The sequence below is a fragment of the Gopherus evgoodei genome, chromosome 3 (assembly GCF_007399415.2).
Source record: "Gopherus evgoodei ecotype Sinaloan lineage chromosome 3, rGopEvg1_v1.p, whole genome shotgun sequence".
NCBI lineage: Eukaryota > Metazoa > Chordata > Testudines > Testudinidae > Gopherus > Gopherus evgoodei.
This window is the reverse complement of record NC_044324.1, coordinates 57,214,451-57,230,024: the sequence shown is the minus strand read 5'-3', so window position 1 is coordinate 57,230,024 and position 15,574 is coordinate 57,214,451. Positions and strand designations below refer to the sequence as shown.

Here is a 15,574-nt window from a genome sequence, read left to right as displayed (position 1 = left end):
ATTCCTTACAGTCCTCTCCCTTACTGAAAACAGGCTTCCTTTTATATGTCCCAGCAGACCTGGCTCTCAGTCAGTTGTTCTTAGTCACATGCTTTCAGAGAAAAACTCAGGCACAGCTCAGAGCTGAGAATTGAAACCTTAAATGCTTATTAGCCCTGGGACAATCCCACATGGGAAGCAGCTGCCCAGAATTTGTGTGTGCAGTTTGCATCCACCTGTGGTAGTGCAGGTGTATGGACCCACTGAGATCAACCATACGCTTCTAATGCCAGCAAAACTCCCATTAGATTTGCCTGTTCATGGACTACAGAATTGGATGTGTAAGGTGTTAGACATACAACGAGAGCTATGCTAATTCAGTATTTCACCGCTGTTCAGCAGTAGACACCACAAATAAGTTTTCAATCTAATGAAATATACTTAGCAATATATTCCAAGCGCTGTACAAACATTATCAAAAATACTATGATCCTTACAACACACCTGATATTATGAGAAATAAGGACTATGAGGCCGAGAAATTAAGAGTGAAATCAGGATGATAAAAACTGATGATTTAAAAAAATTGGATTTTTTAAAATTTAAATTGGGGATTTTGTAATTTAAATTGCATTTAAAAAAAATTAAATATTTAAAATGAAATGTTAAGTTGCAACCTATGTTAAGATCTAAGCTTTTTAAAATCTATTAAAATCAATTATATTCATGTTGGGATTCACTCTGAAACCTCTTTCCACTTGGCTTCCCAGAAACGAAGTTCAACTCCACATTTTGTCACACAGATATTTTTATTTGGCATAAAGCAAAGCTATGCTGTGTTGCTCAGCCTCAAGTGTAGGAGGTGGGTATAGGGCATACCACACATCCAAAGTTACACAGAAAACCTCTTCCTTTATATACATGTACACATCACACTGCATTTACTATACTTTGCATCACATGTTTTGGGATTGGCTTGGTTACTCTGTAGAAACCAATCCCTGTACAGCATGCTCTGTCCATGCCTTCATGCATGATCTGACCTCTACTTTATGTTACATTTAGGCTTGTTTATTAATACCAGAATGTTCCTGCTGATCTTAGCTGGCTATCCTGAATCCAGCATAATGCTTGTTATGGCAACTTAACCTTTCCAATGATGCCCACTAAGAAAGAAGCAAGTTACTTATGTCAAGCCAGGACTGCAATTAAATGCAAAAATAATGTTAAGCAGTACATGTTTGCGGTCAGGTTTTGAAGAAATACAACCCACTGAACTGGTGGAAATCACTGGCTAAGAACTTGGAACCACAGTTTTTTGAAGTACTGAACCAGATTTTGACAGCAGGTGTAGAGAAAATATTTTAACCATTTCCGTCTATCCATCTGGTTCAATTCAATTACTTGTTAATTAAAAACATAAGAATGGTCATACTAAGGTCAAGCCAATGGTCTGTCTAGCCCAGTATCCTGTCTTCTGACAATGGCTAGTGCCAGATGCTTCAGAAGGAATGAATAGAACGGGGCAGTTATCGAGTGTTCAGTCCATCCCCTGTCATCCAATTCCAGCTTCTGGCAGTCAGAAGTTTAGGGACACCCAGAGCATGTGGTTGCATCTCTGACCATCTTGACTAGTAGCCATTGATGGACTTATCCTCTATGAACTTATCTAATTTTTTTTAACCAAGTTATTCTTATGGCTCTGTAGGAATGTGTGGCCATCCCTTCCTGTCAGTCTTGGAGAGAGGCCATGCCTCCTCGATCCTGGATCTCTACCAAGGCAAAGGTCATTGGGGTAATTAACAGTCTCTAAGGCCCCAGTTATGTAGGCAGGGTCAGGTGTCAAGCAGCCCAGAGCCATGGTCTCAGGTGGGGCAGGACAGAAAGTCTAATGAGCTCAGGCCCTCAGGCAGGGTGGGGCACCCAACAATCAAGGGGGCTCAGGCCCTCAGGCAGGGTGGAGTGAAAAACAGTCTAGGGGATCTGGCCCTCAGGAAGGGGGGAACACGACACAGTCTAGGGGCTTAGGCCCTCAGGCAGGGCAGAGTACAACACACATGTCCTGACGTTCTGGCTCTTGCGGACAGCAGACAAACACAGGCCTCTTGGCCTAGAGTAAGGAGGCTGCCACCCCGGGGTGGGATTGGCAGCAGAGGAGTAGGGGAACCTGGGCCTATCCTATGCACTGTAACCCAGCCCAGGCCCCTAACAGTGGCAGAGGGTTCAGCCACTGGATCAGTGGGGATTCAGCCAAAACATGCAGACTGGATTCAGGCAATGACACAACCAGACGATAGTCTAGTGTCTCAGGGCTACTTCCGACATTCCCCTTAAGGTGTATCTATGACTCATCCTCCATCTCCCTGGGGTATACTGCTAATGGCAGTCCTAGCAGCTCCTTGGTGTCCCTGGCAGCAGACAGCTCTGGCAGCTTTTCCAGGACCTCGCTGTAGCAGTCTTTGTCTGGCTTGAGACACAGCAGTGGACGAGAGCTGTCCATCACCTCCAGCAGATCCAGCCCAACTGAGCTTCAGGCCCTACCTTTTATATTTCCTGTCCCTACCCCTCTGCTTCCGGTGGGGTGGCTGGGGTTCCTCCCCGTCAGTCTCAGAGGGTGGCCATGCCCCCTCAAAACATCCTCTGGCAATGATTTCCACAGGCTGACTGTGCATTGTGTGAAGAAGTACTTTCTTATGCTAGTTTTAGGGCTGTGAAATTATTAAAAAATTAATTGTGATTAATCACGAGATAAAAAAATAGTTGCGATTAATTGCAGTTTTAATCACACTGTTAAACAGTGCAATTAAGTGGATGTATTCTACATTTTTAAATACACTGATTTCAATTACAACACAGAATACAAAGTGTACAGTGCTCACTTTATACTACTATTTTTGATTACAAATATTTGCACTATAAATAAGATAAACAAAAGTAGTAGTTTTCAATTCACCTCATACAAGTACTGTAGTGCAATCTTTATTGTGAAAATGTGTAATTTTTTTGTACATAACTACATTCAAAAATAAAACGATGTAAAACTTTAGAGCCTACAGGTCCACTCAGTCCTACTTCTTGTTCAGCCAATCGCTAAGACAAACAAGTTTGTTTACATTTACGGGAGATAATGCTGCCCTCTTCTTATTTACAATGTCACCTGAAAGTGAGAACAGGCGTTCACATGGCACTGCTGTAGCCGGCGTTGCAAGGTATTTACGTGCCACATATGCTAAACATTTGTATGCCCCTTCATGCTTCGACCACCATTCCAGAGGACATGTTTCCATGCTGATGACAGGTTCTGCTCGATAACGATCCAAAGCAGTGCAGACTGATGCACATTCATTTTCATCATCTGCCACCAATGGAAGGTTCATTTTCTTTTCTGGTGGTTCAAGTTCTGTAGTTTCCGCATTGGAGTGTTGCTCTTTTAAGACTTCTGACATCATGTTCCACACCTCATCCCTTTCAGATTTTGGAAGGCACTTCAGATGCTTAAACCTTGGGTCGAGTGCTGTAGCTATCTTTAGAAATCTCATATTGGCACCTTCTTTGTGTTTTGTCAGATCTGCAGTGAAAGTGTTCTTAAAATGAATAACATATTCTGGGTCGTCATCTGAGACTTCCATAACACTAAATATATGGCAGAATGCGGGTAAAACCACAGAGCAGGAGACATACAATTCTCCGCCAAGGAGTTCAGTCACAAACCTGCAGGGCTCAAGTAGTGTTTCTAGCTTTTGCAGTTTTTCAAAATCCTTACCTGTTGGCACTGATAGTTTCTGTTTTTGAAGTGCTGATGTGGCTGTGATAGTGGCTTTATTGCAAAGCAGGTGCTGAACCATACCCAATGTGGAGTTCCATCTTGTTGAAATATCTTGAACAAGAGGTTCTTGTTTCTGTCCCTTTGCAGCTGGTTGTATTCCTAGCTCTGTATTGTTAATTGGACTGTGTTTGAAATGGCCCACAAGTTTTCTACATTTTTCCAGTATGTTTTCAAAACCACCATCACCGAGTGCTACTGTAATGGATTGCTGCAGACTGTGAGCGATGCATGTCATGTGTTCAAAAGGAAAATGACTGTCTGCTGCTATCATACTATGTGCACTGTCAGTACTAATTGTTGTTACTTTTTCTTGAATATTCCATTCTTTTGCAACATCCAAGAAACACTCTGCACATGATTCAGCATCTCTCTCTTCAGTATGCATTACAGTTAAAGCAAATGACTGCAGGGTCCATGAAGCATCAATCAGGTGTGCTGTGACTCCAAGATAGCTGTGATTGCTCAAGGACGTCCAGTGATCACCACTCAAAGCAACAGCTAGTGCATTTTTCAAAAGCTCCAACTTTGTAGTCTTCTCGTTGTTATATAGATCATGTATTTGTGATGCAATGGTTCCTTCGGAGGGCAAAGTGTATAACTGATTGGAAGATGCAATTTGAATAATATCTCTTAGCCCTCTGTCATTTACAATGTTGAGTGGTCTGCAGTCCATAGCTATCCACTTTGCAATAGCATTGGTTAAGGTGTTGTACTTCGTTTGATCCATGGGCTTGTAACGATTCTGAAACTCTGCAAGTGTACTCTGTTGCGGTTGGATGGATTCATTGGCTGTTGGTGGGTTATCCGTAGCACAAGAACTGGAGGCAAAAGCATGTTTAGCACGTAAGTGGTACTGCAGACTTGAAGTACTTCGATGGTACTGGAACTCAGCCTGGCAATAGATACAGATAACCGTCCTTTTATCCAGAGAACCATCTGAAAATTTTTTAAAAATAAACCTCCCATTCAAAAGACCTGATCTTTTGCTGCTTTGCTCCATTAACTTTTTCCGATATTTAATCACTCCAGAGCACGAGAATACAGTAGAACTGTGCCAATGTCTGGAATAATTCAGTAAATTCTATATAATCAATATATATTTGTGTCCTGTTCAAAGGAGCCTTTGCAGTCAATATGGAAAGATTTTACCTCAGGATTTTAGCATTCAGTATGGAAGTGAATTGTGCAGGAGGCTTTTTTTTCCTGCTGCTGCTGGATTAGCCTTTATTATGTATATATACTATTTTGTATGTGTCTCTTTTAGAGGAGTCCTGGCTTCTTGAAGGGGTAAGATTTTTATCTGAGAAAGTCAGTGTTCTGGAGCTGGGAGGGGTGTGAGTTGTGCAGGAGAAGGGTGGATTCTTGATGCTGCTCCTGTTGGGTTGGGTTTCTTCTGAGCTCGTCAGGCTCGCCTCCTGTCCAAAGAGGAAGAGTTTCATCTTAGATATTTGCATTCATTGTTCGGGTGGACAGGGAGAGTGGACTGGGGGAGGGAAAGAGGATGGGGAGGAAGCAAATAATCACTTGTGCAGGAGGAGGAAGGTGTTTTGCTGCTGCTTCTGGAAGGGTGGTTTCTGGTACTGGGATCATCAGGTTTGCCTGCTTTTACTGAACTGGGTAGACTCCCTTCAGCTGAGTGAGACCTTGTCTGGAAGGGAGAGTGGATTTTACCTGAAGGACTTGGCATGCACCAGGGGAGGAGAGGCCAGTGCAGGGAGGCTGAGCTCGCCAGGCCCCTGTTGTCTATGTGGTACCCCTCACTTCCCCCTCTTAGGAGTCCTGAGCAGCCGCCTCCAGCAGCAGAGCTGGCCTTAGGGAAAATGGCATCCTGGGTGTACTTGTATTTTGTGCCCCTGACCCCCATGGGCATCCCCCCTTTATCCCGGCCCCCTTGGGCTCCCCACCCCTCCATCGCCCCCGGCCTGCAGGGTCTACCCAACCCCCCTTCACCTCCAGGCCCTGCTGCTTCCCTCCAGTGCTTAATTTGTATTGAAAGAGGTGTCAGGGCTCAGTCCCAGCACAAATTAAGCACTGGCTGGGCAGCTGGTGCTGACCGGGCACCCAGCTCTGAAAACAATGCTGCTGCTAGCAGTAGCCCAAAAGTAAGGATGGCATGGTATATGGTGTATCGCCACCATTACTTCTGCACTTCTGCTGTGGCTTGTGGTGCCTGGCACTCAGAACGCAGCTCAAGGTGGGCTCTGTATTGTCACCCAGGGGCTGCATCTTGCCGGAGACCATGGCAATCTCGCAGCCCTCTGATCACTCCTGTCTCACGAGGGGCACCATTTCAAATTCAGGTTTGGCATGAGAGAATGTGTGTGTGTTTTGGGGGAGAAATGTGTGTGTGTGTGTGTGTTGTGGCGGGGGGGGAGGGGAGAGGAGGGTGTTAGGAGAACCCTGTCTCTTTAAGCAGAGCACTCAAGAGTCTGAACGCTTTTTCAGCCAGCAGCAGTTGGTGTCAGCAACACTCACTCCTGAGCCAGCAGCAGCAGCAGACAGGTGCACCCTGTTCCCAGACCCCAGCTTAGCGGCAACTGGGTACATGGGTGGGGGGAGGGATATACCCCAACATCAGCCCCCTCTACTTCCTGCCCCCACTCTACGCAGCAGACAGGAGGCAGGCTCTTGGTCTGCAGCAGCTTGGCCAGGGGTGGCTCCATGGGGAGTGGGGAGGAGGCAGGAGCAGCAATGGAGCTGGGTGGTGGGAGAAGGGGCACCTCTGCCCCAGAGGCAGCAGCATGTGGCCGCCCACACCTAAGCCTAGCCCTGTCCAGCAGGGAGGTGATGGTGCAGGTGGCAGAGGGACGGTCTCCTCTCTTCCCCCTGAAAGGTATTTAACTGACTCTCTCAAATCACCCACTGACTAGAGGATAGGGTCATGATCGATTAGTGCAGTAGGAAGAGGGGGAGAGCGCTGGAGATGCCCGGGGATGGGATCCGGTAGCAGTAGTTCTAAAGTGCCCTTTCCCTGCTTCGCGACATTGTGGCAGCTGGCTGTTGCCCTTACCCCTTCCCTCATAACAATGGATCATCGGGGGAGGGGGAGTGCATCTGGTCTGTATATTATGGAGTTTCTTATGCCCGGCTGCCTCCTGCTGGCTGCCACAACCTGTGCCTCCCTCCCCACCGGGCCGTCGCCAAGTCCCATCACCAGAGATGTGCCAGTAACGCTTGTTAAAAAAAAATGCATTAATTTGTTTTGAATTAATCGCATGAGTTAAGTGTGATTAATTGACAGCCCTAGTTAGTTTAAAACCTGCTGCCTACTAATTTCATTGGGTGACCCCTGGTTCTCATGTTATGCAAAGGGATAAATAACACTTGCATATTCACTTTTTCCACACCATTCATAACTTTATAGATCTCTATCATATTCCCCCTGACTTGTCTCTTATCTGAGATGAATGGTCCATGTCTTTTTAATCTCTTCTCATATGGAAGCTGTTCCATACCCCTAATCATTTTTGTTGCCTTTCTCTGTACCTTTTCCAATTTTAATAAATCTTTTTTGAGCTGAGGCGACCAGAACTGAATGCAGTGTTAAAGGTGTGGGCATACTATGGATTTATATAGTGGCATTATGGTATTTTTTGGTCTTATCTATCCCTCTTCTAGTGGTTCCTAACATTCTGTTAGCTTTTCGACTGCTGCTGCACATTGAGCAGATGTTTTCAGAGAACTATTAACCATGACTCCCAAGATCTCATTCTTAAATGCAAACAGCTAATTTGAGGTTCTTTTTTCCAGTGTGCATTACTTTGTATTTATCAACATTAAATTTCATCTGCCATTTTCATAGAATCATAGAAACGTAGGACTGGAAGGGACCTCAAGAGGCCTTCCAGTACAGTCCTCTGCACTCAAGGCAGGACTAAGTATTCTAGACCATCCCTGACAGCAGTGGCAAATTATCGCATGGGCCAAGGGGGCCCATGCCCAGGGTTCCCTGCCAATTTAGGGTGCCTGGAAAAGTCTCCCCCTCCTGCAGCCACAGGGCCGCGGCAGGGGCGCTGAGCTTCTCTAGTCTTGGGGTTGCAGCAGTGGGGGCTGGAAAGGAGTGAGTGGGGGAAGGAGCAGAAGGGGGTGGGACCATAGGTGGAAGGGGCAGAATAGGGGCAGGACCACAGGCCCAAGGGGTGGGATGGGGCCACGGTTCTGGTGCCAACACCCCCCCCACTTGCTCCGCCCCAGGGTCCCAGGAGACCTTAATCTGTCTCTGCCTGACAGGTTTTTGTCTAACCTGCTCTTAAAAACCTCCAATGACGAAGATTCCACAACCTCCCTAGGTAATTTATTCCAGTGCTTAACCACCTGACAGTTAGGAAGTTTTTCCTAATGTCCAATCTAACACCCCCCGCCCCCCCTGCCACAATTAAACCCCACTGCTTGTTGTCCTATCCTCAGAGCTTAATCCGAACAATTTTTCTCCTTCCTCCTTCTAACAACCTTTTATGTACTTGAAAACAGTTACCATGTCTCCTCTGTCTTCTCTTCTGCAGACTAAACAAATCCATTTTTTTTCAATCTTTCCTCATAGGTCATGTTTTCTAGACCTTTAATAATTTTTTGTTTCTCTCCTCTGAACTATCTCCAATTTGTCCACATCTTTCCTGAAATTTGGCACCCAGAACTGGACAAAAGACTCCAGCTGAGTCCTTATCCGTGTGGACTAGAACAGAAGAATTACTTCTTGGCTCTTACTTGCAATACTCCTGCTAATACATCCCAAAATGATATTTGTTGTTTTTGCAACAATATTACGCTGTTGACTCATATTTAGCTTGTGATCTATTGTGCCCTCCTGATCCCTTTCCTCAGAACTCCATCCTAAGCAATCATTTCCCCTTTTGTGTGCAATTGATTGTTCCTTCCTAAGTGGAGTATTTTGCATATGTCCTTACTGAATTTCATGCTGTTTACTTCAGATCATTTTTCCAGTTTGTCCAGATCATTTTGAATTTTAATTCTATCCTCCAAAGCACTTGAAACCCCGCCCTGCTTGGTATTGTCTGCAAACTTTATAAGTGTGCTTTGTATGCCATTATCTAAATCATTGATGAAGATATCGAATAGAACTGGATTCAGGACCAATCCCTACTTCATATGCCCTTCCAGCTTGACTGTGAATCACTGATAACTACTCTCTGGGACCAGTTTCACTGCCCAATCACCTTATTTTGTGAGATCCCTTTGTAACGCTTCACAGGCAGTTTTGTAGTTAACTGTCTTGAGTAATTTTTAGGGCTGACAAATGAATAATCACAATTTTAATTGCACTGTTAAACAAGAATAGAATACCGTTTATTTAAGTATTTCTGGATGTTTCCTACATTTTTAAATATATTGATTTCAGTTACAACACAGAATTCTAAGTTTACAGTGCTGACTTTATATTATTTTTTAATACAAATATTTGCACTGTAAAAAAGGGAAAAGAGTAGGAAGTGAATTGAAAAATACAAGTACTGTAGTCCAATCTCTTTATCATGACGTTCTGTCTCTTGCAGACAGCAAACAAACGTTCTGTCTCTTGCAGACAGCCTAGAGTGGGGAGGCTGTCACCCCAGGGGTGGGATTGGCAGCAGAGGAGTAGATGAACCTGGGTCCACCCTACTCCACCAGGACCCAGCCCAAGGCCCTAACAGTGGTAGTGTTCTGCCACTGGGTCAGCAGGGATTTAGCCAAAACATGCTGACCTGGATTAAGGCAACGACAACCAGACGACAGTCTACTGTCCCAGGGCTACTTCCTACATTCCCCTTAAGGTGTACCTGTGGCTTGGGGTCATCCTCTGTCTATAGTGTACAATGCTCACTTTATATTATTTTAGATTACAAATAACTGTTAAAAAGATAAACAAAATAAATAGTATTTCATCTCTTACAAATACTGTAGTGCAATCTCTTTATTGTGAAAGTGCAACTTACAAATGTAAAATTAATTTTTTTACATAACTGCACTCAAAAATAAAACAATGTAAAACTTTAGAGCCTACAAGTCCACTCAGTCCTACTTCATGTTCAGCCAGTTGTTAAGTGAGAACAGTCATTCATATGACACTGCTGTAGTCGGCGTTGCAAGGCATTTATGTATGTCCCTTCATGCTTCGACTACCATTCCAGAGGACATGCTTCCATGCTGATGAGGGGTTATGCTCGATAACGATCCAAAGCAGTGTGGACTGACACATGTTCATTTTCATCATCTAGTCAGATGCCACTAACAAAAGCTTGATTTTCTTTTTTTGCAGTTCGGGTTCTGTAGTTTCCGAATCAGAGTGTTGCTCTTTTAAGACTTCTGACAGCATATTTCACACCTCATCCCTTTCAGATTTTGGAGTGTTGCACTTTCATGATAAAGAGATTGCACTACAGGACTTATATGAGGTGAATTGAAAAATACTCTCTTTTGTTTATCATTTTTACAGTGCAAATATTAGTAATAAAAATAATAATATAAAGTGAGCATTGTACACTTTGTATTGTGTTGTAATTGAAATCAATACATTTGAACACAAAAACATCCAAAATGGTAAGTAAATGGTATTCTGTTATTGTTTAGCAATGTAATTAAAACTGTGATTAATTTTTTAAATCGAGTTAATTTGTTTTGAGTTAGTTGCTTGAGTTAACTGCAATTAATTAACAGCCCTAGTAATTTTGTATCATCTGCACCCCTTTTCCAGGTAATTTATGAATATGCTGAACAGCACTGATCTCAATACAGATCCTTGAGGGACCTCACTATTTACCTCTCTACATTATGAAAATTAACCATTTATTCCTACCTTTTGTTTCCTATTACTGATCCATGAGAGGACCTTCCCTCTTATCCCATGACTCGTTACTTTCCTTAAGAGCCTTTGGTGTGGGACCTTGTCAGAGACTTTCTGAAAGTCCAGGTACACTGTATCAACTGGATGACACTTGTCCACATGCTTGTTAACCCCCTGAAGAATTATAGTAGATTGGTGAGGCATGATTTCCTTTGACAAAAGTCATGTTGACTCTTCCCCAACATATCATATTAATCTCTGTGTCTGATAATTCTGTTCTTTACTATAGTTTCAACCAATTTGCCTGGTGCTGAAATTAGATTTACCAACCTGTAATTGCCAGGATTCCATCTGGAGCCTTTTAAAAAAATTGTGTTACATTAGCTATCCTCCAGGCCTTGGATTTAAGCGATAGGTTACACATCACAGTTAGTAGTTCTGCAATTTCATATTTGAGTTCCTTCAGAACTCTTGGGTGAATATCATCTGGTCCTGGTGATATATTACTGTTTAATTTATCAGTTTGTTCCAAAACTTCCTCTATTGGCACTTCAGTCTGGGACAGTTCCTCTTGTCACCTAAAAAGAACGGCTCAGGTGTGAGAATCTCCCTCACATCCTCTGCAGTGAAGACTGATGCAAAGAATTAATTTAGCTTTCTGCAGTGGCCTTGTCTTCCTTGAATTATCCTTGAGGGTGCAGTGGGTCCACTGATTGATTAGAAGGCTTCCTGCTCCTGGTGTATTTTAAATAAATTGTTGCTGTTAGTTTGTTTTGTCTTTTGCTAATTGCTTTTCAAATACTTTTTTGGCCTGGATAATTATGCTTTTACACTTGACTTGCCAGAGTTTATGCTCCTTTCTATTTTCCTCTGTATGATTTGACTTCCAATTTTTAAAGGATGCCTTTTTGCCTCTCACTGCCTCTTTTACTCTTTTATTTAGCTATGGTGGCACTTTTAAAAATCTTCTTACTGTTTTTTTTCTTATTTGAGGTATACATTTATGCCTCTATTATGGTATTTTCAAATAGTTTCTGTGCAGTTTGCAGGCTTTTCACTCTTGTACTGTTCCTTTTAATTTCTGTTTAACTAGCTTCCCCATTTTTGTGTAGTTCCTCCTTCATAATTAAGAAACCAATTGGAAGTTGAGAAAGTAGGAAAGCTAGTTTTCCTCTTCCAATCTATGAGAGGATGAGATACACTAGTTCTAAAATCTTGAAGCACATGGTTACCAGAAACAATCTTTTCAATTCACTAACTACAGATAATATTCCCTTTGGTTAATAACTCAGTTTTAAATGCAAATCATACTTAGAGAAAAAAAAGTTAATATATCCATCACATGTAAGTTGGTTTATTTATTTAAAATTTTAAATTTCTGTTTTTGTGCACTTTAACTGAATTTGAATTTCTAGCCAAATAAAACTTGACAAAAATTACAGATAATATATTGTCATCTGGGACACAAAAAATTAATCATTCACCATTTTGTAACATCATCAAAATGTAAAAATTAAGCATCTGAATAAATGTAAATTAAGCTGTGATTCCTTAAATACATGTTTATTCTCTTGGTTATCAAAAAAGTACCAAATTTTGTGTATATGTTATATTTAGTTGCAAATGGACATGTTTTAGTGGTTAGCAACCAATGAGAATCAACTTTTCTTTTGCAATATAACTAAAAAGTACAAATGTACAATATGATTAAAATAAAAAACCAAAATCAAGATTTTCTGCTTTCTGATTTAAATCCTTATTAAAATTGGTGATTTAAGTCAATCCAGCCTGGGGTCAATCCTCAGGAGGCTGAAACTGGTGCAGGGCCAATGTGTGTAGGGGGAGATGGGATATGTGGACTCCATGAAGGCTGGACATGCCTAGTTGGGAACCATGGAGCTGAGGCCCTTGAGAACTTCTTTTCATGTTAGTTGCAGAAGTCTTTGAAGCTAAGGTCAGGCCAGGAGAAACTGAACTCATGTCTACACAAAATTATTGATCAAACCTCTGTCTACCAGGAATTATTGACTAAACTTCCCTACCCCTGCAAGGGGTGCACTTAAACTGTAGGGGTAGGGTACCTGCACCTCTATTCTGTGGCCTTGTGAGAAGAATTCCATTTTCCATGAGTACTACAGGATTTCCCCTGCACCAACACCAGTTAGAGAATCATAGCTCTGATTAGATCTCCACAGCTTTCTGACTCCCAGCACTCTGCTCAATCCCCTACGCTGTCTTTACATCATGTTTTGGTGAACAATGCAAGAATTTAGTGAGAGAATTGTTCAAAATTATTGTTTTGGATTCACTGTTTTTTCTGTACTTTAACACATCGACCTGAACAATGATAGAAAAGGGAACTAGAGTACATTTGAATATGATCACCCACTAATATTTGTTCACCCTTTATTTAGAGGATTATTTAACTGTGTATGATTGCAATTTAGGCTGTAGCATAAAATTTTCATTGCATTATTCAATCAATTATGCTTCTGGGTTGTGCAGTTTTCATTTAAAAAAAACTAAAATGCCAATCTAAATAACAATATATCTTGTCAACCAATGCATGATTACAGTGAAAACCATAAAAAACATTTCAGAAGTGAAAGAAAAATTATCATCAATAATAATTGAGCCACAATGAATTATGTTTTAATTCAATAAGGGCACATCTCAAGCCCTTCTAGAGGAGGGTGGCAGCCAAAAAACCAAGTTGAAAATATTAGCAGGCATTTATATCTTCAGTTTCCTGATCCAAGAAACAGTGGAGTCTAGAAGGGCTGAAGATGGACTTTACAAAACAAAGAATACTAATATATAACAAACCAGATTGAGAATAACATGCCACGAAAAAATTAATGCCACTAAAATCATACCCTGGGTTGGAGCCAGATTACATAGCGCAAGGACTATTGTAAATCTCCATCTTGAATCAGAAAATATAGGCATTGTTTTCCAATCAGGTGCACTGGCAAAGTCCCAAACATCCTTAAGCAGGAAATGCAGAGAAACAAATAGGAAGGCACACGATCTTGCATCAGCTCCCCAGCACTTGTGTGCGAGGGTCGATCCTGAAGATTTGTTCACCAAATATAGACTAAAGTGCCACCATTTAAGCATCTCATTTTCCCACTTCCTCTAACAGGCTAGGGAATCCAGAAATGGCACCGCCGGTTCATGGCCCTGCACTGCATCATTTTTATTCCCGGTAGTGATCCGGTTCTGGGCAGCTGCTGACTGCTCTGTTTATTAGAAAAAGATAAACAAGCATAAAGGATATAAACCGAGATCAAACATTTGTTTACTGAAGCTGTCTCGGCAGAGAGAGGCTGAAAACCGCCATTTGTGCACCCAGTGACTCGAAAAGAGGCTGTGCGAAGAAACACACTTCCTCTCTCCTTCGCTCCTAGTCAATGCACTTCTCTGGGAATTGGCTACTCTGGTTAGAAAGCTAAGGCTAGAAAAGGGAGTCCCGGGAGAACGCGCGTACAGGAGACTTACCAGGGTGTGGTTTCGGAAACCTACTTGCAGTAACAAAGGCTCAGCATCCTGCGTTTGTTGGTGGGGTTTTTTTTAGACAGAGTTACATTAATTATTTAATCAGCAGCCTGGTGATGGTAAATCTTTTCCTTGGCCTGGCGGGGGAGCCAAATGCTATCAGTTTGTAACCGGGAAGGTTTTTGTTGCTGCTGGGTTTATTGTTGGGCTAGTCCGAGATCATTTGTGAGCTGGTTGCCTGACCGCAGGCCACACTTCTTCTGCATAAATCCTCCTAAATGCATCGTCACTAAATCAGGATATTTGGGGAGGGGGTACCATCTGTGGAGTTACACATACATACCCATATAAATATACAACGATGGTGAGCGACCTATTTTTTTATTTCTCGGTGGGGCGTTTGTAAAACAGTCTAGGCGGACTGTGGCGATCACACTATGTATTGTATATTCATGCAGTCTCTGTGTATCTCCCTGTAGAGCTCTGGAAACGCCTCCTACCGATGCTCCATGTCTTCCTCTGCGGATTTCTCCGATGAAGATGATTTCAGCCAGAAATCTGGCTCCGTGTCCCCAGCACCGGGGGACACACTGCCCTGGAACCTGCCGAAACATGAGAGATCCAAGCGGAAAATTCAAGGCGGCTCCGTGCTGGACCCAGCCGAGAGAGCAGTGCTTAGGATAGCCGGTAAGACCAGGCTCTAGGCAGCCAGACAGTGAGACCCACCAACCCGCATGTGCCCACACCATGGGCTTGCATGAGATAGATCATGCCAAAGATGTATGGGGGGAGGCTTGTTCACTGGCTTTATAATATAGCCTTTAAAAATCCTGCAGGTCCGTGGAGTGGTGACTAAGCTATTTGGCCATGTTTTCCGGTTGAGTGAAGTAATGCTTCTGGGAAAGGGGAAAAAAAGATGAAACGTGCAGGTGTGCCCATTAAACTTCCATGTGAAAACGCATTAACAGTGAGCAGCTCATTCGCAATAACTCTGATTTCACGTTGTGTATGCATCTTGGTCGATGTACACACAGGCACACTTAATTGTCTTTTGTGTCTTAATGGGAGAGAGGCCACATTAAATTCAGGGAGAGGCTGGGATCATCCAGCTGGGCTCTGAATATCCTTTTAGGCGGTGTGTGTGGCAACAGTGTCTGTGTAGAATAGCTCTTTGTCCATGTAGGCACATTGGGGGCCGTGCCGCTTAGGAGCCCCTCGATTGAATATTGTAGGAAAGGCACAAGTGTGTTCTAATATGTGGATGGTCACTTACGCTGGCAACGAATGGCATTGAAACGGGGCAGATGCCTTGTTCTCCCCAGCTGAAAATTGACAACACCGTGTAAATTAATTCTGGGGAAAGGCAGTGGTCATCTGTATTACCCACGGAGATTGGTTTTGTGTGTATGTATCATACCTTCCCTCTTCGGGGTTTATTTCAAAGATGTTTTCACCTAATGGGGCGACTGTGAGGATGCAGTGGGCTCGGACCC

At 42.9% G+C, this 15,574-nt stretch overlaps 1 protein-coding gene across 1 annotated transcript in view; it reads left to right on the top strand.

The window, feature by feature from the left end:
• The window catches only part of DST (dystonin), a 550,812-nt gene that overhangs the window by 67,109 nt on the left and 468,129 nt on the right, over positions 1-15,574 (top strand). The window contains 1 exon segment of the mRNA XM_030558316.1: positions 14,561-14,768. Within this exon segment, the coding sequence (XP_030414176.1) occupies positions 14,561-14,768 (208 nt within the window).